The sequence below is a fragment of the Coregonus lavaretus genome (genome assembly GCF_964263955.1).
Source record: "Coregonus lavaretus genome assembly, chromosome: 16".
NCBI classification, from domain to species: domain Eukaryota; kingdom Metazoa; phylum Chordata; class Actinopteri; order Salmoniformes; family Salmonidae; genus Coregonus; species Coregonus lavaretus.
The window spans coordinates 30,420,058-30,443,405 of NC_140003.1; the positions used below are offsets into that span (position 1 = coordinate 30,420,058).

At 46.5% G+C, this 23,348-nt stretch overlaps 1 protein-coding gene across 1 annotated transcript; it reads right to left on the reverse strand.

Annotated features, from left to right (window-relative positions):
- Positions 1–4,506: 4,506 nt before the first annotated feature.
- chmp2ba (charged multivesicular body protein 2Ba) lies at positions 4,507–23,096 on the reverse strand. Its single transcript, XM_084179077.1, has 10 exons — positions 22,923–23,096; positions 13,494–13,585; positions 11,401–11,595; positions 10,182–10,284; positions 9,809–9,915; positions 7,585–8,090; positions 7,120–7,489; positions 6,667–7,042; positions 5,563–5,802; positions 4,507–5,192 (listed from the first exon to the last, which is right to left on the reverse strand). Exons 1-6 carry the CDS (start codon positions 22,954–22,956, stop codon positions 7,977–7,979), a joined length of 645 nt encoding a protein of 214 aa, XP_084035203.1. The 5' UTR covers positions 22,957–23,096; the 3' UTR covers positions 4,507–5,192; positions 5,563–5,802; positions 6,667–7,042; positions 7,120–7,489; positions 7,585–7,976.
- Between the last annotated feature and the right edge of the window lie 252 nt (positions 23,097–23,348).

Genomic DNA, 23,348 nt, shown 5'->3' on the forward strand with positions numbered 1-23,348 from the left:
CTGGTCCCCACAACAATAGTAAAACCAAAAACACAAACACACACACACAGTTACGAACATACACTTTGCAGCTTTCACCACAAACCAGATCAATCACGGTAAAATCTAATTTATTGCTAGAAGTTTCTAGTGTTTTCTAAAGTTTTCTAATATTCAGTTCTGCAGAGAGGGACATTGCTAGAAAGCTCAAAAAGAAAGTATAAATGTATGAAACAGCTCATGTTTAAAACCTATACTGTAGATGTGGATGTTTTAGAAATTAGCGTGGAATTTGGTTTTGTTCAGATGTTTGTTGGAATAATTGATATTACATTATATGGTGCCTAGTGAAGTCTTTATGATACTATTGATATATGCAGTGTGCCTTCTTTTTACAGTAGCACTCATGACTATTCTGTCTTTACAAATGTTACCCTAGCAAAGTTTGAGGCTGGTGCTCACAACATCCATCCATATTATACAAATAGAAAATAAATAGAGAGAGACCCAGAGAGAGAGAAACAAAGTGATTGAGTGAGAGAGAAGGGAGAGGGAGAGACCCAGAGAGACCCAGCTAGAGAGAAGATTAAATTACCCATTTCTCTGTGCTGCCTGGAGAATGTGGAGAGCCCTCCTGAGACCTGTCCACCTGAGCGTATACCTGTGTAGCCTAGAGGAGAGGGGCACCAGCCAAGCAGAGCAGCTTTTACCTGTATAGGGCAGAAAAGAGAAGTCAGCACCTGAGTGCCTACCTGAAAACGGCTATGAGGCGAGGAGAGGGTAGGGGAGCAAAGGAGAGCAGTGCGAGCAGAGGAGAGGAGAGGAGAGAGAAGGAGAGGTGAGCAGAGGAGAGGAGGGAGAAGGAGAAGAGAGGATAGCAGTGTATAGCAGAGGAGAGGAGAAAAAAGGAGAGGAGAGAGGAGGAGAAGAGAGCAGAGGAGACCAGATGAGAGGAGTGGAGAGGAGAGATGAGAGGAGAGGAGAGCAGAGCAGAACCAGAGGAAGTCTATCTACTTGATCCTGTCCAGGTAGCAATCAGGTTATGTGATTATCGTGATGTCATGCCAGGCATTCAGCTCGGACTCCTTCACCACCCTGGCAGGAGACTCCCTGCCACTCCTCATGCACCACGCCTACGCTGCCGACTGCCTGCCCTCCTCCGCCTCCACACACAACATGGTGTCCGCAGGTAACCTCTCACCCCCACCGCCTACCTTAGAATGGCTAAGAGGAGAGGAGAGGAGAGGAGAGGAGAGAAGAGGGGAGGAGAGGAGAGCAGAGCAGAGGAGAGGAGAGAGAAGGAGAGAACAGAGGAAAGGAGAGGATGAAAGGAGGAGAAGAGAGGAGAGCAGAGGAGAGCAGATGAGAAGAGAAGAGAGGAGAGCAGAGGAGAGGAGAGGAGAGCAGAGGAGAGGAGAGCAGAGGAGAGGAGAGCGGAGGAGAAGAGAGCAGAGCAGAGCAAAGATCTATCTACTTTATCCTGTCCAGGTAGCAAGGAGGTCGTGTGATCATTGTAATGTCATGCCAAGCGTTCAGCTCTGACTCCTTCACCACGCCTACGCTGCTGACCGCCTGCCCTCCTCCGCCTCCACACACAACATGGTGTCCTCTCACCCCCACCGCTAACCCATAACCTCTGAGACCTAACCTCTGATAACCGCTTATTTCTATCTCTCTAAACCATTTCCAGTCTCCTAACAGTTGTGTTTGGTCATGCTTTGCTATCTGGGCTGCAGAGTGACAGGAATGTATTAACTTACACCCTCACACGTGCATGCACACACACACACACACACACACACACACACACGCATATCTTACTCAACAGCTGAGGATGACGATTTTGGCCTGCATCTGAACAGTAATGCTTGCACAGTTTATTATAAGATTCAGTCAGTATTCTGATTAACAGCCTACTACCATTGAACACACTGAAGCCTACATTCAGACAGTGATGTGAATGGTGTATTTTCCTTCCTATTGGAACTTTTGGAAGCATTTATTTTTTACAGGACTGTAATATACCCATCCTGTCTGAGTGTGTTTCAATCTAATCTAATGTGAGTCAAAGTACATCAAGCAGGGAAGGAGAAATTCCAAAGACAAGTAGTCATTTGTTTAAATGCATTTAAATTATGTAAATGTATCTAATCAGCTCATTGTCCCTGCTGTGTCTGTCTGTAGATAATTATTACTGTAGTAAGATAAATTAACAGTCCACATTCACCATGAGACAATAATTCACCAGAAGAACACAACACCTGCTGATTGAGATCAAATTTTTTGTTTTGTTTTTTTTTGTCATTTAGCAGACGCTCTTATCCAGAGCGACTTACAGGAGCAATTAGGGTTAAGTGCCTTGCTCAAGGGCACATCGACAGATTTTTCACCTAGTCGGCTCGGGGATTAGAACCAGCAACCTTTCGGTTACTGGCACAACGCTCTTACCCACTAAGCTACCTGCCGCCCTCAAATGTTCTGACATCATTGAAAATGAACCCACACTATGTGGAATGTAATTATCTCATTCAAAACTACAGCTTCTACAAAGACTGGAAACCAAGCACAGTTTTATCGCTATCACTCAATGCAGTTTTTCAGAAACAGGTGCACCCATGGACACTTAAAAATATACTTACATGGGTGCAACGAAAAGCCATGTCTAAACTGATCTAAGGTCTCTCTCCCTCACTCCCCCTCTGATGACGATGCTGATGGTGATGATGATTACGATGATGGTTTCCTCCCTAGCTCAGAAGATGCTGTCTGCCAGTATATCTTAGGCCAGAATCCTCCAGACCTGCAGTGTCCTGCAACCCAACATGGTTAATGGAGCAAACACACTGCAAGGTACACACACACACACAGCACATCATTAAACATTAATACAGATACACTCCCCTCTAGTGGCTGTAGCTGGTATCACGGTTGATGTTTCTCTGTCTCAATCTCTTTACTTTCCTTGTCTGTATACATTTCCAGAGCATGATCTGGGTGGGGGTCGTGCTCTCCGAGCCACAGTCCCCCCAGTGTAGTTTCTGGGAGAAGATCAAGCCCTCCTCTCAGGAGATCGCCCACATGGCTGAGGGGCTTCACCTGGAGAAGGAGGTGGTCCAGGTCTGGTTCTGTAACCCACGGCAATGAGAGAAACGGGTCAAGAGCAGCCTCCACAACAGCTCCTACCAGACGAAGGACAGTCCTACCTGTAAAGCAGGGTTTCCAAACCCCCCCATGTGCACGCTTTGATTGTTGCCCTAGCACTACACAGCTGATTCAAATAATCAACGGTTGATGATGAGTTGGTTATTTGAAACAGCTGTGTAGTGCTAGGGCAAAAAACTAAACGTGCACCCGGGGGGGCAAGACCGAGTTTAGGAAACTCTGCTGTAGATAACCCTAACCCTGACCTCTAACTCCTATCTAACCTCTAAGACCAAGAGAACTTGAGTTCTGGTGTCACCTCATTCCTTTACTGGACCAAAAGCATATTGTACTTGTAGTGCCTGCAGCCTACTACTATTTATCCCAGAAGTGCCTAAACCACTGTATAATAATTTATGATTCCATGTCTGGTAGTTGTAAAAACTAATGATGGGAATATATTCCAATGTCTTTATCATGATCTGTTTATCTGAAATGTAATATATGAAACTGAATGACTATGTATGTGAAAACCTAATTTATTGACGGATTTGTGTTCTCGAGTCGGAGATACAGTATCTTCAAACCCAGAGAGAGAGAAGACTATGTACAGACATTCGCAGACATTTTGATTAGTAAGAAATCAAAACCCGCTGTCCCAGTTTTATGTCATTTTTCATACTTACTGATTTCTTTGTGTTTTTCATGAATAAATACATTCAAACCAACAGTGAGGAGAGGAGAGGAGCTGATTTAGATGATGATAGATAAGCACCTGTCTCCCTGTAGCATACTGGAGACATTATAGAGTAGCATAAGTGTAGAGTTGGACTCAAAAATGCTTGTCATTGTCTTACAATCAATCACTCGGTACCTGGTTGATTTATCAAAAATAAGTAATATATGATTTAATTAATCTATTTATCGTAGATGCAATTGATTAATTAATGGATTGTGCAGTCGTATGCATTAAATTGAATGATTTGTTAATTGATTTATTAAGCAGTTGGTATTTCCGAGAGCCCAATAAGAGGGAGCTGTGTTCAGACAAATATAAATGCACATGCACCCTGTACTGTATAATTATGCCATTTGTCTGAGAGGATGGGAGCCCTGAGACACTACCGACACTGAGAGGGTCCTTACGTAATGTGCTCTTCATGTTCATTTACGGCCTGTGGTTTATATGGCTCTGTTCTCCAGTGGGAGGGAGGCTGTGTGGCTGTGTGTGACCGGAGCCTCATCTACATGTAGTTACAGCTCTGGGCCTTCATGTCTGTGACTTCTACTGTTGACTGTCCTCTTCAATGACTGAATAAAAACACCATTGATGTGAAGTGTGAAGGAGGTGTGGTTGGCATAGGTAATTGTTTGAGCAGCAGATAGTACATGAAGTGATTTTATTCATTATAAAAGCCATCATCAACCCTAAACAGTAGAACTGTACAAACACAGAGGATACATACATTAGTTGACATACTGTACATGGTGGATAAAAGGTGTGACAACAACCTTCATTTATTTACATTTGAATTGCACCACAAATCAAGTTGAAAATAAACAAATGTAAAAGATTGTGTACCAGTCTCAATACTTTCCAGTAATAATCATTAAGATAATCATTTTAGCATTCAGTGTTATACCAGTCCACATTAGAAAACCACAAAAGGACCATGAGAGAACATTCTAGGCTGCATTAAATGCTGTTTAGTTGCCATTGCACAATATGTCATTGTCTCCTAACCTGCTCTTACAGCATGGTGGAGAGAACTACAGGAAGACAAAACCATTAGTGTTATCTTCACAAACTCCTTGTCCACTCTAGTGTGTGTGTGTGTGTGTGTGTGTGTGGTTTAAGCACACAGCTTAAATAACAGATACGGTAACTGCACAGCAGCCGAGATAAAAAGAGAGATGAGGAGGACATACAGACTGCTGGTTCCATCACACATCAGAAAGACAGGACAGACAGACTGCTGGTTCCATCACACATCAGAAAGACAGGACAGACAGACTGCTGGTTCCATCACACATCAGAAAGACAGGACATACAGACTGCTGGTTCCATCACACTTCAGAAAGACAGGACATACAGACTGCTGTTCCATCACACATCAGAAAGACAGGACATACAGACTGCTGGTTCCATCACACATCAGAAAGACAGGACATACAGACTGCTGGTTCCATCACACATCAGAAAGACAGGACAGACAGACTGCTGATTCCATCACACATCAGAAAGACAGGACACAACAGACTGCTGGTTCCATCCCACATCAGAAAGACAGGACATACAGACTGCTGGTTCCATCCCACATCAAAAAGACAGGACAGACAGACTGCTGGTTCCATCACACATCAGAAAGACAGGACACAACAGACTGCTGGTTCCATCCCACATCAGAAAGACAGGACACAACAGACTGCTGGTTCCATCACACATCAGAAAAGAGAGATGAGGAGGACAGACAGACTGCTGGTTCCATCACACATCAGAAAGACAGGACAGACAGACTGCTGGTTCCATCACACATCAGAAAGACAGGACAGACAGACTGCTGGTTCCATCACACATCAGAAAGACAGGACAGACAGACTGCTGGTTCCATCACACATCAGAAAGACAGGACAGACAGACTGCTGGTTCCATCACACATCAGAAAGACAGGACACAACAGACTGCTGGTTCCATCCCACATCAGAAAGACAGGACATACAGACTGCTGGTTCCATCCCACATCAGAAAGACAGGACAGACAGACTGCTGGTTCCATCACACATCAGAAAGACAGGACACAGACTGCTGGTTCCATCCCACATCAGAAAGACAGGACACAACAGACTGCTGGTTCCATCCCACATCAGAAAGAAAGGACACAACAGACTGCTTATCCATCCCACATCAGAAAGACAGGACACAACAGACTGCTGGTTCCATCCCACATCAGAAAGAAAGGACACAACAGACTGCTTATCCATCCCACATCAGAAAGACAGGACACAACAGACTGCTGGTTCCATCCCACATCAGAAAGACAGGACACAGAGATCAACTAAGACACAAACAATATCTTCAAATTAGAGTACAACTCAGTAGTACAAAACAAGCAATTAAAAGTAACCATTACTTGATATATCAAGTTTATGATTATTAGTTTGAATTAGCATTATATTATTATTTCACAAGTTATTGTGTCAAACTGAATCTATGTCCCTAACTGATCACACATCAGAAAGACAGGACATACAGACTGCTGGTTCCATCACACATCAGAAAGACAGGACAGACAGACTGCTGATTCCATCACACATCAGAAAGACAGGACACAACAGACTGCTGGTTCCATCCCACATCAGAAAGACAGGACATACAGACTGCTGGTTCCATCCCACATCAGAAAGACAGGACAGACAGACTGCTGGTTCCATCACACATCAGAAAGACAGGACACAACAGACTGCTGGTTCCATCCCACATCAGAAAGACAGGACACAACAGACTGCTGGTTCCATCCCACATCAGAAAAGAGAGATGAGGAGGACAGACAGACTGCTGGTTCCATCACACATCAGAAAGACAGGACAGACAGACTGCTGGTTCCATCACACATCAGAAAGACAGGACAGACAGACTGCTGGTTCCATCACACATCAGAAAGACAGGACAGACAGACTGCTGGTTCCATCACACATCAGAAAGACAGGACAGACAGACTGCTGGTTCCATCACACATCAGAAAGACAGGACACAACAGACTGCTGGTTCCATCCCACATCAGAAAGACAGGACATACAGACTGCTGGTTCCATCCCACATCAGAAAGACAGGACAGACAGACTGCTGGTTCCATCACACATCAGAAAGACAGGACACAGACTGCTGGTTCCATCCCACATCAGAAAGACAGGACACAACAGACTGCTGGTTCCATCCCACATCAGAAAGAAAGGACACAACAGACTGCTTATCCATCCCACATCAGAAAGACAGGACACAACAGACTGCTGGTTCCATCCCACATCAGAAAGAAAGGACACAACAGACTGCTTATCCATCCCACATCAGAAAGACAGGACACAACAGACTGCTGGTTCCATCCCACATCAGAAAGACAGGACACAGAGATCAACTAAGACACAGACAATATCTTCAAATTAGAGTACAACTCAGTAGTACAAAACAAGCAATTAAAAGTAACCATTACTTGATATATCAAGTTTATGATTATTAGTTTGAATTAGCATTATATTATTATTTCACAAGTTATTGTGTCAAACTGAATCTATGTCCCTAACTGATACCCAGTTTGGTCCAGCTGATTCCATAGATTCTCATGCAAAATGTTAATTAGTGGAAAAAGTCAAGCTTTGTCAGTAGCTCCTAGAGTTAATGTCAGTGGTACTAGACAGACACATTGTCAGTAGCTCCTAGAGTTAATGTCAGTGGTACTAGACAGACACATTGTCAGTAGCTCCTAGAGTTAATGTCAGTGGTACTAGACAGACACATTGTCAGTAGTCTATGACATCACAAGCATCTATAGTACTGTACCTAAAGATGTGAGAGCACAGAGAACAACCATCACTACTTCATCCTCCCACAGGATTGGTCCTCCCATGTATACATAGAGGTCACCGGAGTCAACTGTCTGTATGTACATAAAGATCCCATCCTTCAGCAGTTTGTAGTTTGGGTCATAATAACACATTATTATATTATTCCATCATTTAGTCATTACATATTCATAACCAGCCACAGTCTTCCAGTCTCCGACACATGGACCACCAGCCTGCTAGTACACAGGCCTAGCCCATGGTGTGTGTGTGTGTGTGTCTGTGTGTGTATGTATGTGTTAGTCCACTCCCAGTGCTCTGAGCTGTCTCTCTATCTCGTCGTCAGAGATCTGTGTTTTCCGTTTAGGAGAGGCAGTGGGGAGATTCTTCCCTGCTGCTGGGGCTCTCACCATCTGAAACACACACATTACAACAGCTTAACACTGACACTGGGCTTGCAACCAGGGCCGGTCCTTGCTGTTCTGCCACCCTAGGCGAGACCAAAAAATGCCACCCCCACAAAACTAGAATAGTCCCAGTAAGCAAAATTACGTTGAAAATATGTCTAAAAGACGTATTTTCCAGACGTTGAAGTTAGGTTAAATGTAGGTTCTGATTAAAAGGTGAAAAGGTAGTTTCCGTTTGTTTAAAATAAGTTTTCCAGGACGTTGAAAAGGCGTAGTTTCCGGACGTTGAAAAATACATATTTTCCGGACGTTGAAATCAGGCTGAATGTAATTTATAGACGTCTATGTTTGGGACAAATCAAGGCTGGTCCAGACCGGACAAAATCTGAAGCAAACATAGATGTCTATGATTCGTTCAGATTTTGCCCGGATCTGACCAAAAATCAATGTCCGTGGATGTTGAAATCAAGGCCGGTCCGGACTACACCGAAAAAAGAAGTCCAAAAGGCGTCGTCGTCGGTCCGTGCTTACTGGGGTGTAGCCTACTATGTCAGCCCACAATGGAATTTTATGAATGCCCATCCTTGTGGCTTTATTAGTCCTGATTCCTGTGACTAATCAATTTGGCTAATTAAGTTCTGAATATCAGCTACCCAACTTTATCAGGAGTTATCATGAGCCTATTTGCAATGTGTTTACACATCGGGAAATGCAGAACTATTTTATTTTTCACTATGATCAGCTTGTCAATAATTGACAGATACAAACTTGAAACCACTGATCATGAGGGTGAAACTCCTGGACAACAGTTGTGATTGTCCATTCTATATTGTCCATTTTACTTTGACCTGTCCTGTTTTTAGGATATGTTAACATGACAGCGCATTTTCTATTTAATTGAGCGCCATTTAATTGAGCGCCATTTAGGTTAGGCATGATGTAAAAAGTGTCTGTCTCATTACATTGTCATACATTTTATCTCCAGCCTGTAGGCTACAGAAAAGGCCACATACTCTTTCTACCATATCCTATATCTGCTACATGATTTATGTTAGATAATTTTTTTGACAGAACATTGGTGGAGCGCTGCAGCGATGCATCTCTCCAACAGCACCCTGGATAGGCACGCTGGGAATGGACAAGCAAAATATTTTGACAAAGTGGGCACTGCTTATCACAGGGCGGCATCAGCGCTCACCTAAAAAGCCCATATGCCACTGCCACTGAGAGAAATTGTCATTGTTTTTGGGCAAAATGATGTGAGATTTTATGTGTTGATGGAGGTGTGTCTTGGTCAGTTTAGCTCGGAAAATGCCACACTTGTCAATCTGCCACCATAGGTGGCTGCCTAATCCTGCCTAATGAGCGGGCCAGCCGTGCTTACAACACACACAGTACAGTAGCTCTTCTGCATTTAGAGCGGTGGTGGTGTAGTAACACATGTTGTCCCCCAGGGGGAGTGGGTTCTCTGCCAGATGGAGACAGCCACTGTAATGGCCTCTCATGCAGGCACAATCTACATACTTTCTTCCCATAAGAACTGGCAGGCTAAGGGCTATCCCCCTCTCCTCCAGCTGTCTGCCTGTCTGTCTGTCTATCTATCTGCACCTCACAGCATCCAGATGGAAAAGGCTTTGATATGGTACAGGACTATCTCTTACCTTTCCAGAGGACTGCATATAGAGGGAAGTGACTGGGGTATGGTATAGGGCAATAGGTCTTACCTTTCCAGAGATCTCAATGCCAATCTCGTCCAGAACCTGGTTCACAATGTCCTGAGATTCTTCCTCATCCCCTGACTCGTCAAATATCTCATCTAACGTATCGTTGACTGGAGGGAGGGAGGGAGGGAGGGAGGGAGGGAGGGGAGTAAAGAGGGAGAGGGGGGGCAGACAGAGAGAGAGGTAGAGAGCCAGAGGTACTAGTCAGTTTACTGTTAAAAGCTGTGAGTTAACAGTTCTTTGAAACACCAGGCAAACACATTGATCTGTATGGAGTTTTTGGTTTGGACTTTGGACAGTTTTTTTTCATGTTACTATTGTGCATCTTTTAAATATTTAAATCCTAGGCTATAAAGCCAATGGCAGCAGGTCTTACTCATGTCCTCTGTCATGCCCATCTTCATGTTCTCCTTCTGGAAGTCCTGCATGGTCTGGAGGGTCTTCTGAGGATCCATCTTCTTGTTCACCGTCTGCATCGTCTGGACAACACGCAGACACACAAGAGTTACAACACAAATACTACTACAACATACCGCACAGACAATACACAACTCCCAGAGCATGTACGCACATTATCAACACACAGAGGGAATCTGCCTCTTCTTCCTGTGTGTTGGCACAGCCATGGCCTAGTTTCACTGTGGAGCCTAAAACAGCCAAACGAGCTGCACACACTGCCTCTAATTAGATGTCATTTGCATATTGTTCCCAAACTGTTTGAGTGTGTGTCTCTGTTTATAGTGGGTCTCTCTGCAGCCGCATAGTGGTGTGTCTCTATACATAGATGAGGCTGGTTTGGGCTTTTTGGTGAAAAGTTAGTATTTTCTCCTCCACAATGAAGACAAATGGCCTTATCCCAGAGTAGCAGGAGCCATAGGGTGCACACATTCAGTTACATACTACCACCTCAGAATTGTGAGCTGTTTTCCCTAAAACACAGTGAGCTGTTTTCCCTAAACACGTTAATTTCATCACTTTGTTACAGCTAATCACCATCCTGATTATGATTAATTGACAGCTTTGAATAAGAAAAAAAAGATTGATCATTAATACATTAATAACAACATTAATAAATACTTAGTGACTGTAACTAGTTCACGTTCCAAGCTCTAAACATGACGGGCTAATATAGTCATTGAACTGGGCTAATTAGATATGCTGCTTTAAACATGACCGGAAGCCTAATTGATAACAGCTAAGATGTGTAAGGATGTCATCTGTGTGTCTGAGCTGTAAACAGGTGTAGGATGGAGGATCTCCACCCAGTCAGACAAGCATTACCATCCTGAGGGGGATGACAGGAAATATAGACAGACTAAGACACTAATTATTACACACTCAAGAGAGGAGAAGAATCCTTTGAACTCTTCTGCTGTTTTTGGAGAAGCCGTTTGAATGTTTTAACTGGGTTAGTGGGTCTGCTTTCAGCCTCATTTACCCAGACACACAGAAACACATAGATGTATGGTGAGTGTGGAGCTACTATACAATAAGAAAATGCTCTAACTTTTGGAGGCCCAACATCCAATATGTGATGGTGTGCGTGGCTGTCTGAATGTGTGTGTGAATGCACGCAGGTGTGTGGTGCTCTTTACCTTAGCCGTAGCAGACATGGCTCCAGCCATCTTCATCTGGGAGTTCATGACCTTGGTCTGTGTGGACATGGAGGTGACCTTTGAACTGACGGCGTAGGTCCTGTTCTTCTGCTTCCTCAGCTGGACCAGCTGCTTGGCCAGGATCTTACACGCCTCGCGGTTCCCAGACTTAGCCATCTTCTTGATCTCCATCTCCTACAAGAGGGAAGGAATAGGAACAGGATTATCAAGGGGGAGCTGTAAACAGGCAACTTCACTACACTCATTCACAAACATACTGTTACATAAATACATACAATACATATACATCAGGTTCCCCAGAGAGCCCTGTTAGAGTGTAAACAGTGTAAATAGTATGATTTGGCGATGGTCTAAACACCTGTGAGCTACCAGCCTCTCTTAGCTTCGGTAAACACATGAAAACAGACTCTCGCCCTGAGGAAACACACCGCAAGGCTGTCCATGTCCCCTGGGAAACAGTACAGATTCAGCTGCAGCCCTGTGTCTGTGTGTATGTGTGTTTGTTCTGAAGAGCCAGACCTGAAAACAACAATTTATTAATGATCATCATTACAGTTTACCGGAATAATATTTCCAAATCCTCCACCCCCTCCCTCTGCCAGTGTGTATGAGGGTTAAACTGCCATTAGGCTGATTGTGAAGTGCTCCAGTCTCCTCCTCAGGTAGAGAGCTCTGCTAAACAGCTGAGTAAGCACATTACCATTACAGGCCCATTACATTCCCCTCTGAAACACACACAGGTGCTGTCTGTCTGCCTGCTAAGTAGATTCATGTTAAGAATAGACAAATATAAGACCTAAGCATCTTAATAATGATGCTTCTTTTTGATATCTGCCATAAAGCAAAAATGACACTGTAAATATTTAACAGTGGGAATCTAGGCTGATGTAGCTGAGTTTTAGTGTTGACTGACTGGGATGATGAGTGTTGCTGATGTGAGCTTATTACTGATGTTATACTGCCTCAGAGAGAGAGAGAACGAGAGAGAGGCAAGAGCTAAAACTGACAGATAGATGATGCTATCACACAGAGTAACAATGTACATAGAGACAGACTGATCTAATGTTCACTGGACCAGGGCAATATTTCAGGTAGATAAGTGACAAAACATGTTCCTTTTCATCTGAATAATGAACCAAGTTGTTATATAGAATAAATTGGCTATAAATTCAAAGCATTACACACACAGTGCTGAATAATATAGATACTATATCTGGTTGAAAGAAGAAAATATTATTTTCGAAACTGTGCTGTTGTGTTTTTGGGGCGCGTGCTGAAAGGCTCAGTAGTCTCTGTGTTAGTGATAATAATGTTGACATCAGTTGTTTTTGGGGTGCGTGCTGAAAGGCCCAGTAGTCTCTGTGTTAGTGAGTCTAATAATAATGAGGAGTCTCCCAGCACAGCAACTACAGCAGCCCCAGCAGAGGAAGAGCAAACAGAGACAGGGAAAGCTGTGTGTGTGTGTGTGTGTGTGTGTCACAAATACATTTATGCTAAACTGTAATATAGGTCACTTCCTCTTCTTAGAGAATATATTTTTTTTCAGACCAACAACAAAGATAACAACTAGATAAAAACTAGATAAAAACTAAATTAATTAGGATAAATATTAATGAGTAATAAAAAGCTGGTCCCTTGGGAGGTAATTATGGCCTGTGTGATGTTTACTTAAAACAACAACGAGCCACCACTCTTCCTTTCATCCTTCTGACATAGGAGAAAATGGAGGGGAAATGTTCTATTCTGCTGTTCACACAGTCCTATTGTGACTGTGTGTGTTCTACCTCCTCTCTCCCCTGTAGCTATTCTACCTGTCCAATCCTGTCCTTTCTATCCCAGCCGTTAGCTAAGCAGCCTGTAGTCCTATCAGACAGCGCAGGAAAGGGATGCGAGTGGAGGTAGGATGGAGCAGGATTAGCCTACAGTCATTTACACACGTTTGATGCAATCAGCAGCAATCTAAGGAAAAGGATCTACTGAGAAACTAAAACCTGGCTCAGTCCTACCAGCACTTCATAGGGTGAGTTGTGTGTGTGTGTGTGTGTGTGTGTGTGTGTGTGTGTGTGTCTCACCATTTGTTTCTCTTGTTTCTCCAGAGCAGCTCTGTCTCTAGTGATCTGTCTCTGAGTACCGCGAAGCTCCTTAGTTTGTTCCTTTATAACATCTGAGAGAGAGGATACAGAAAACAAAGGAGATATTTATTTATTTATTTATGACATACAACTCATTCATACAGTTATGCTGGGCATTGAGCTACGCTTTCTGTTTAGCTAAAGAAGCACAGTACCATTCTGTTCACACGGGTAGATAGACAGGGACAATAGCTCTGGACATTCCTCATTAACAGGGCTGAGTCTGGAATCTAAACCATCCCTGCCTCACACACTATCCATTACCCCGACATGGCGTGTGTATAACACAATCCGTCACACACACCATGCTCAAAATACCACAGACTCAACTGTACACGATAAAACTTGATTATTTCTTAATGTACAGAGGGACCAACACTAAAGAGATGCTCATCATTTAACTCTTATCGAGATATTTCATACTTCAGATAGACCCAGACTAAAAACATCCCTTCGGAACATATTATTTATACTTTTAGAAATGTAGGCAGGGTAAACTATGTGGTGTCGTGTTTCAACGGTTTCCAATAAAAACGCACCAGGCTCCTGATTTGATACATACAACAGCAATAAAAACAAAAAAGAAGAATCCACGTTTTAAGGCAGGATAAAACCACTGAAGTGTAGCATCAAGGGGACAATATAGGCACAAGCATGAAATGAAGTGGAAAAGAGATAGTCATACAGGAGCAGTCCCTAAGACACACACCCAGCAGTGGTTTATGAGTTTGGGGGAGAGCAGTCCCAGAGACCAGGCATGTCTGGAGGCAAGGGCACACTACTGTCCTAGCAATTTCCTGCAAACTGCCTCTCTCTCTCTCACACACACACACACACACACACACACCCTGCTGTGAATGTGTCCCTGCCATCCCACCTCGCATATTTGGGTAGAGGACCCGGTCCCCTCCACTGCTATTAGCCCTAAGGTTACCGCAGACACGCACATGCAGACATAGTAAGCTTGGGCAGTCTACCAGCTGATACAATAAACCCTAAACCATTGCACTGGACTCCTTCACCAGAGCCAGAGTACTGCCAGAGATGACCTCTACAGTGGACTGGGTACCAGTAGCTCTAACACAACCTCTAACTTGACCCTCTGTTGACCCTCTGTTTCACTACTGGATCAAATGCTAGATATTCAAAGAACACTAGCTTACTTTTCTTAAAAGAAGGGTTTTCCTCAAAACTAAAGAAAAGTATAAATAAAACATTTCAAAACAATATGAGGATTTTTTGGGGGGTGTGTGTTAGAGAATATAATTCCTGCAGTAACAGTCCAAACTGAAGGATGGCAGCAATGAAAGTTGTGTTGTTGTAAAGCATGACAAGCTTTTAGAGGAAAATGCATGGTGAAAGTGATAGAGAAATTATATATATATATATATATATGTCATGAGCACTCTCTCTCCCTGGTAGCAACATTAATTGCATTCAATTCTCTGCCACTCTGCTCACTCTCTCCCTACTCTGCCTAACGAGCTCCACCTGGCTCCGCCCTGCTCTGCTCTTGTTACCTGGCCAGCTGCACTGCATTTCCCACTCACCATCCTCACCTTGCCTCACTCTGTTCTAATTACTCTGCCAGCTGAACTGCATTTCCCCACTAACCTCTCCCAGTATATCAAGCCCTGTTTTTCAGCCAAGCCCTGTCAGATCGTCTTCAAACCCGGACCAGTAACCTGCCTGTCTGCGCTCTGACTCCTGTTTGTGATACCGATCCTTTCTTGACTGCCTCCTTGTTCTACTGCCCCGTCTATCCCGACCTGCCTTCTGGACCTCGACTACTCTCCGATCTTCAGCCCCTCCGGTAACTCGATTCTGCCTTCTGTCTCTCACCACGATATTTGCCCAGCCCTGATCTGTACTTCTGCCTGCCATTCATATTGCTGTTGTGTGTGTGTTCCCCCAGGTCTCCGACCACCAGATGAGCGTGCCCAGACGCTTCACCACCCTCAGCCCGATACGCCGCTCCATCACTGGGGAACACACACACTAAGCACTTGGACTGGACACCCCCGGACATTTGGTGACCCCCGGAGCACAGGTACCCACAGGACCCTGTAAAACCCCAGAGCCCCAAGCACCCCTGGAACCCCTGACACCCCTGGCCCTCCTCTTCCCGCCTGAAACCTTCAATAAAGAACTCTGAATTTGAACTTGCGCTCTTGGGTCCTCTTCTGTCCGTGACAGAACGATCTGACCATCATGGACCCAGCGCACTCCCTGACCACGATGGAAGAAGAGCCAGAGATGACTGCCCTACAGCGACTGGAACGCTCTGAGGGAGACATAAATCGGATGGCTGGCGACATCGCTTCCCTTCTCCAGCTATTCAACCAGCAGCAACAACAGTTCCAACTGCAGCAACAACAGCTAGCCCAAGCCCTGCAACTACTCTCAAACCCGGCTACTCCACCTGCACCCCCCCCTGGTCCTTCGGTTCCTGTACCACCGACACTCCTTCATCCCTCCGCTGGAGGTCCCAATGCTGCAGGCCCGGCAGTGCTGCCACCAGATCCCCACGCTCCTGAACCAAAGATTGGGAACCCGGAACGTTTTGATGGCAACCAGAAGCAAGTAAGACCATTCTTGAGCAGCTGCCGAATCCAGTTTGCACTACAGCCCAGGACTTTCTCAACAGAGGGAGCCAAGGTGGGGTATGTCATCACACATCTCACCGGTCGAGCTCGGTTGTGGGGAACGGCGGAATTCGACCGGCAAACCCCAGCCTGTGCCTCCTTCAGTGCCTTTGAGGAGGAGATGTTAAAGGTCTTTGACCTAGGCTCGCCAACAGCCGAAGCGTCACAAGCTCTGCTCACCATCCGTCAGGGCAATCGGACAGTGGCAGACTTCTCCATTGACTTTCGTACCCTGGCCAGTCAAAGCTCGTTTAACCCAGAGGCACTGGTGCAAGCCTTCCTCCATAGCCTGGCGGACTATATCAAAGACGAGCTTGTTTCCCATGACCCGCCCTCAACGCTTGATGCCGCCATTGACCTTGCCGTCCGCATTGACCGCCGTATACAGACCCGGAGGAGGGAGAAGGGCCGTCTCAGTCAACCTGCCATCCGCACTCGGGTCGATACCGCTTCTGTCCAGCCCCTGCCTGTCAAGTCCCATAGCCAACTCAATCAGCCTGAGCCCATGGAGATTGGCCGTGCCTCTCTGACTCCCGAGGAGCGTCGGCGCCGTCTAAGCTCCAACCTTTGCCTCTACTGTGGTGGCGAAAATCACCGTGTCGCCACTTGTCCGGCAAAAGCCGCAGCTCACCAGGTGTAGGGGAGATCCGGGTGAGCTCAACAAGCCTTCAGTCTCCCTCCATCCGAAAGACCCTGCTTCATCTCCGCCTTCAGCTTTCTGACAAGACTCATACATTGGCCGCCCTTGTGGATTCCGGAGCCGAAGCAAACATCATGGACCCTGAGCTTGCACAGCAACTGGGCGTGAACCATCATCAACTGACACAACCCATTCCTGCACGAGCCCTGGATGGGCATCATCTTGGCACTGTCACTCATATCTCCGCCCCTGTGACAATCCTGCTGTCAGGAAACCACCAGGAGTCCATCCAGTTTCACCTCCTACACTCACCTGGCCAACCACTCATTCTTGGATACCCGTGGCTCCGTCAGCACAACCCCCACATCGACTGGGAGACAGGAACAGTCCGTGAGTGGGGAAGGAGTTGTCACCAGACCTGTTTAAGGGGGGCCACCCTGCCCGTTCACCGGGAAAGATCTAGCGCTACCCCCGACATATCCAATGTTCCGGCCTGTTACCACAGCCTGAAAGAGGTGTTCAACAAATCCAAGGCGACATCTCTACCCCCACACAGACCCTATGACTGCGCGATTGATCTCCTGCCTGGCACAGCACCTCCCAAGGGTCGTCTGTATTCACTGTCAGCCCCGGAAAGAAAGGCCATGGAGGACTACATTAATGACTCTCTTGCCGCCGGGATAATTAGACCGTCATCTTCCCCCGCAGGAGCGGGATTCTTCTTTGTCGGCAAGAAGGACGGTTCTCTTCGTCCATGCATAGATTACCGGGGTCTGAACGACATCACGGTTAAGAATCGCTACCCACTGCCCTTACTTTCGTCTGCCTTCGAACTGCTGCAGGGAGCCACTGTATTCACAAAGCTGGACCTTCGCAATGCCTACCATCTGGTGCGGATGAGGGAGGGAGACGAATGGAAGACAGCGTTCAACACACCAACCGGCCACTATGAATATCTCGTCATGCCCTTCGGCCTCACCAATGCCCCAGCAGTTTTTCAAGCCCTAGTGAATGATATCCTCAGGGACATGCTAAATACGTTCGTATTTGTGTACCTTGACGATATTTTAATATTCTCAAAGACTCTGTCAGAACACACGCACCACGTCCAGTTGGTCCTGCGCCGCCTGCTGGAGAACTCTCTTTTCGTGAAGGCAGAGAAGTGCGAGTTCCATGCCAAGACCGTTTCATTCCTGGGGTATGTGGTGACCGAGGGCAGCATTCAGATGGATCTCACGAAGGTGTCGGCTGTCACTTCCTGGCCAGTTCCTGAGTCTCGGAAAAAGTTGCAACAGTTCCTGGGCTTTGCCAACTTTTATAGGAGATTCATCAGAAACTATAGCACAGTGGCTGCACCCCTCACGGCGCTAACCAGCACTAAACAACCGTACCAATGGACATCAGCTGCTGATAAGGCCTTCAATATCCTCAAGACATGTTTCACTTCTGCTCCCATCCTCCAGATGCCAGATGCAGCAAGGCAGTTTGTGGTGGAGGTAGATGCTTCGGACGTGGGAGTGGGTGCAGTGCTTTCTCAAAGAGCAGCTGAGGATGGCAAGATGCACCCCTGTGCCTTCTACTCCCGTCGGCTAACCCCTGCCGAATGCAACTACGACATTGGGAACCGCGAGCTGTTGGCTGTCAAGCTCGCCCTTGAAGAATGGCGGCACTGGTTAGAGGGGTCAAAGGAACCATTCGTAGTGTGGACAGACCACAAGAACCTGGAGTATATCCAAACAGCCAGGAGGCTGAACTCCCGTCAACAGCGGTGGTCTCTGTTCTTTACGCGCTTCAATTTCACGCTCTCCTACCGCCCGGGATCTCGCAACATCAAACCTGATGCTCTTTCCCGGATGTTTCAGAAGGACGAGACCACCGCCATGACAGCCCCCATTCTTCCCAGCCACTTGGTCGTAGCGGCCCTCACCTGGGAGATCGAGAAGCAGGTCATGGAGGCTCTTCGGGACCAGCCAGGTCCAAGCACCAGCGCCCCCAACCGTCTGTTTGTTCCAGCAAATCTCAGGTCACCTGTGATTCAGTGGGGGCACGAATCCCGTCTGGCCTGTCATCCCGGCATCACTCGCACCCTTCATCTGGTCCGCCAGCGGTTCTGGTGGCGGCGGATGAGACGGGATGTCCGAGAATTCATCCGAGCTTGTCCCACTTGTAACCGAAACAAGACCCCCAACCAGCCTCCTGCTGGGTTGCTGCAACCCCTACTCATACCCAAGAGGCCCTGGTCCCACGTTTCACTGGACTTTGTTACGGGCCTTCCGCCCTCTGACGGACACACAGTCATCCTTACCATTGTTGACCGCTTTAGTAAGATGACCCACTTCGTGCCCCTTCCCAAACTACCCTCTGCTAAAGAGACCTCCCAGGTGGTCCTGGAACATGTGTTTCGTATCCATGGCCTACCCCAGGATATAGTGTCAGACCGGGGCCCGCAATTCTCAGCAACCTTTTGGAAGGAGTTCTGTCATCTCCTTGGGGCCACCGCCAGCCTATCGTCTGGATTCCACCCGCAGTCAAACGGCCAGACTGAACGCATGAACCAGGAGCTGGAGAAGGCACTGAGGTGTGTGGCTTCCCAAAATCCCCGGGCCTGGGCTCAACACCTGCTCTGGGTGGAATATGCCCATAATTCACTCACCAGTTCCTCCACCGGGCTCTCCCCCTTTCAGTGTGTCTACGGGTATCAACCTCCACTGTTTGCCAGCCAGGAGGCGGATGCCACCTGTCCGTCTGCTCTTGCGTATGCCCGCCGCTGCCGCCGCACTTGGGCCCAGGCTCGCACTGTGCTCCTGAAGTCTGGAACCAGCTACGCCGTCGGTGCCAACCGACGGAGGACCCCAGCACCTACTTACCGGGTTGGTCAGAAGGTCTGGCTGTCTGCCCGGGATCTGCCGCTGCGGGTTGAATCACGAAAGCTGGCCCCTCGCTTCATTGGTCCTTTTCCTGTGCAGAAAGTCATCAGTCCAACGGCGGTCCGACTTCAGTTGCCCGCTTCCATGCGGGTCCACCCCACCTTCCACGTCTCCAAGGTCAAGCCGGTCCATGAAAGTCCCCTGGTCCCTGCAGCTCCGGCGCCACCTCCTCCGCGCCTCGTAGATGGCGGTCCTGTCTTCACCGTCCGGCGGCTGCTCCGCTCTAGGCGAAGGGGTAGGGGTCTCCAGTACCTCGTTGACTGGGAGGGATATGGTCCAGAGGAGAGGACCTGGATCCCGGCCAGGAGGATAGTGGACCGGACCCTTATCACTGACTTCCACCGACTACATCCTGATCAGCCTGCAATCCGTAGGGGCCGTCCAAGAGGGGTTCCTAGCCGTCCTGCCCACCCTGCTCCTGTCTCAGTGCCTGTCCTGTCTCCCGACCGTGACCCTCCAGCTCCTTCTGAGGATGAGGAGATTCACTCGGACCGCTCGGAGGAGTTCTGACCCGCCGCCTGCTCCCCTCCACCCTCCCGGCATGATGTTGTTCTTGGGACTTCTGGGGCCGTCCCTTGGAGGGGGGGTCCTGTCATGAGCACTCTCTCTCCCTGGTAGCAACATTAATTGCATTCAATTCTCTGCCACTCTGCTCACTCTCTCCCTACTCTGCCTAACGAGCTCCACCTGGCTCCGCCCTGCTCTGCTCTTGTTACCTGGCCAGCTGCACTGCATTTCCCACTCACCATCCTCACCTTGCCTCACTCTGTTCTAATTACTCTGCCAGCTGAACTGCATTTCCCCACTAACCTCTCCCAGTATATCAAGCCCTGTTTTTCAGCCAAGCCCTGTCAGATCGTCTTCAAACCCGGACCAGTAACCTGCCTGTCTGCGCTCTGACTCCTGTTTGTGATACCGATCCTTTCTTGACTGCCTCCTTGTTCTACTGCCCCGTCTATCCCGACCTGCCTTCTGGACCTCGACTACTCTCCGATCTTCAGCCCCTCCGGTAACTCGATTCTGCCTTCTGTCTCTCACCACGATATTTGCCCAGCCCTGATCTGTACTTCTGCCTGCCATTCATATTGCTGTTGTGTGTGTGTTCCCCCAGGTCTCCGACCACCAGATGAGCGTGCCCAGACGCTTCACCACCCTCAGCCCGATACGCCGCTCCATCACTGGGGAACACACACACTAAGCACTTGGACTGGACACCCCCGGACATTTGGTGACCCCCGGAGCACAGGTACCCACAGGACCCTGTAAAACCCCAGAGCCCCAAGCACCCCTGGAACCCCTGACACCCCTGGCCCTCCTCTTCCCGCCTGAAACCTTCAATAAAGAACTCTGAATTTGAACTTGCGCTCTTGGGTCCTCTTCTGTCCGTGACAATATATATATATATCCAGACTGCAGAAAAGTTTAATAAATGTTTTTGCAGATTAATAGGCTCTCAATCTTATACAATTACCCTAAAGTACAAATGTTGACAAAAAATACAATAAAATAGTGAATATCCTTGCTATAGGTACCAGTGGCCTCATCTCCCCCAAAACGTAATAGAGAGAGAGCTGGACCACTTGTGAGAGTTAAACGTAGTACCTACGTACAGGGTGACGTATTGACAACGTCTAAAAGAGGGTGGGGTAATAATCTATAAAACTCCACCAGCTAACCTCCGCCCGCCATCGCACCCCCGCACGCCACTACACGCCCTACCATAGGATGCCACTGCTTCTCAACATCGGGCAACCTTGGCACACCATGCCCAGAGAGAGAGGAGAGAAGGAGAAGAGGAGATATCCTATCAACTATCTGACCTTGAATAAAGGTACAGTACAATTACAGTAAGTGAATATTCTTTATCAATGACACTGTTGTCACGGAATAACTTATTCATATTAAATGAGATACATTTGCAATTGAATTAGATGGAAACTTGCAATATGTTTTTGTTTAATAAAGTAATTAGTGATTTAGATATAATTGATGCATTATATTTTCTAAATAGCCCGAAGGGTTATTGCATTTTGACCTTGTAAGGTTGATGGCCATTAAGCAAGACATTTTAACTGATAGGCATTAGGCCCAGTATTTATAAGATGGAGACATTTTAACTGATAGGCATTAGGCCCAGTATTTATAAGATGGAGACATTTCTTCCTCTTTATTTTCTTAACCTTCGTTATCGAGGTAAGGCACATTGAGATAAAATATATATTTCAAGAGACCTGAAAATCTATATTTTGGGGTTCTTCGTTCAACATATTGCTACATTTTCAAAGTGTCAGCAGCATTAAAAGCTACAGGCAGCCTGAGCTCGCTCTCTGTCTCTCTCTCTCACACACACATACCTAATTATCACTGTTGTGTGTATTGACTGATGACTTTGTTTACTCTTGCATCATGTTTGACAACTCTGTGAGCCGAATGGAAATCTAGACATGATCATCACTTAACGAGCCATTGTGTGGGGGATTGGGGCAGTAGAGGGACTGGAGCAGACTATTGTCAACATAACCTATATCCAGCTGTCTTTTAATTAACAGAATGAAGTAACGCAATCATTCAACATCAGTATCTATGGATCACATGATTCTCTCACTAGTTCTGTCTAAACCTGAACAAAGCTTTCTTACAGGACTTACACTGCTAGATGCTGTTCCTCATGGAATTCTCTGTTGCAGTCAGCAGGTAAATTACAAAGTAACACTTGAACATAGTGTAGACAGCATCATCGCATCATCACATCAATTGAACAATGTAACAATGTCTACAGCTACACTGTACCTGTTCACCAGTTACACGATGGTCATAAATCGTGACACACAGAACACAGTTTTTTTAAAACAACTTTACCAGCTACCTTCACTAATACACAGACACGTGGAATTGTATGTCTAGTTTCAGGCAGCCAGTTTATAAATAGCCTGTTAATTTCAGCTAATCCTCATTAACACACAATCTACCTTTAGATGATTCCACGTTGACCAATGTTGATTTCGTAACATAAACATGAATCTTGACTTTTTAAACTGGTATCAGTTAAACTGGTAAAACAGGCTTGTTCAGTAGCTGATGCCGTTAGTGGCGCTCACCAATTCAAACAACTTTGTTAATTTGTTACAATCCTACAATCAGCGGAAAACAAACTTACCGTCGACTGTCTTCTTCTTGAATAGAGATGCCATGGCGAACAAATGAAAACTAAAACCTTGTTTTACTAAAAACAACTTATCTGCTCCCCGACGGTCACCAGCTAAACTATAACCCTATCAACAAACGGAGATTTCCTGGTCGAACTGTTTCCCCAGCCTCACATGACAGCCCTGACACACCGCCGACTCTCTGACGTCACCAAGGGACTCAGCCCAGCTCCTCCAGTCTTCTCGCGGTACTGTTCCAACTCAAAACGGACCATTTTACCATTCATATCAGTGAATGCTGTAAGAACTGGAGTAGATAAAAGCCATAAAAGTTAAAAGTGATGATTTTATTAACTCTGCTCTGAAATTGCCGAGACTGAGGAGAAAAAGAGGACCAGTCACTTGAAAGCAAGAGTAGGTCGAGCGCAGGCCATTTC

Excerpts from the sequence above, each read along its gene's own strand:
- chmp2ba (XM_084179077.1), bottom strand. The coding sequence starts at position 22,956 with ATGGCATCTCTATTCAAGAAGAAGACAGTCGACG. Across the intron at positions 11,596-13,493 it reads AGAAACAAGAGAAACAAATG|GAGATGGAGATCAAGAAGAT; the intron begins GTGAGACACACA and ends TCCCTCTTGTAG. Across the intron at positions 10,285-11,400 it reads CCATGTCTGCTACGGCTAAG|ACGATGCAGACGGTGAACAA; the intron begins GTAAAGAGCACC and ends CGTGTTGTCCAG.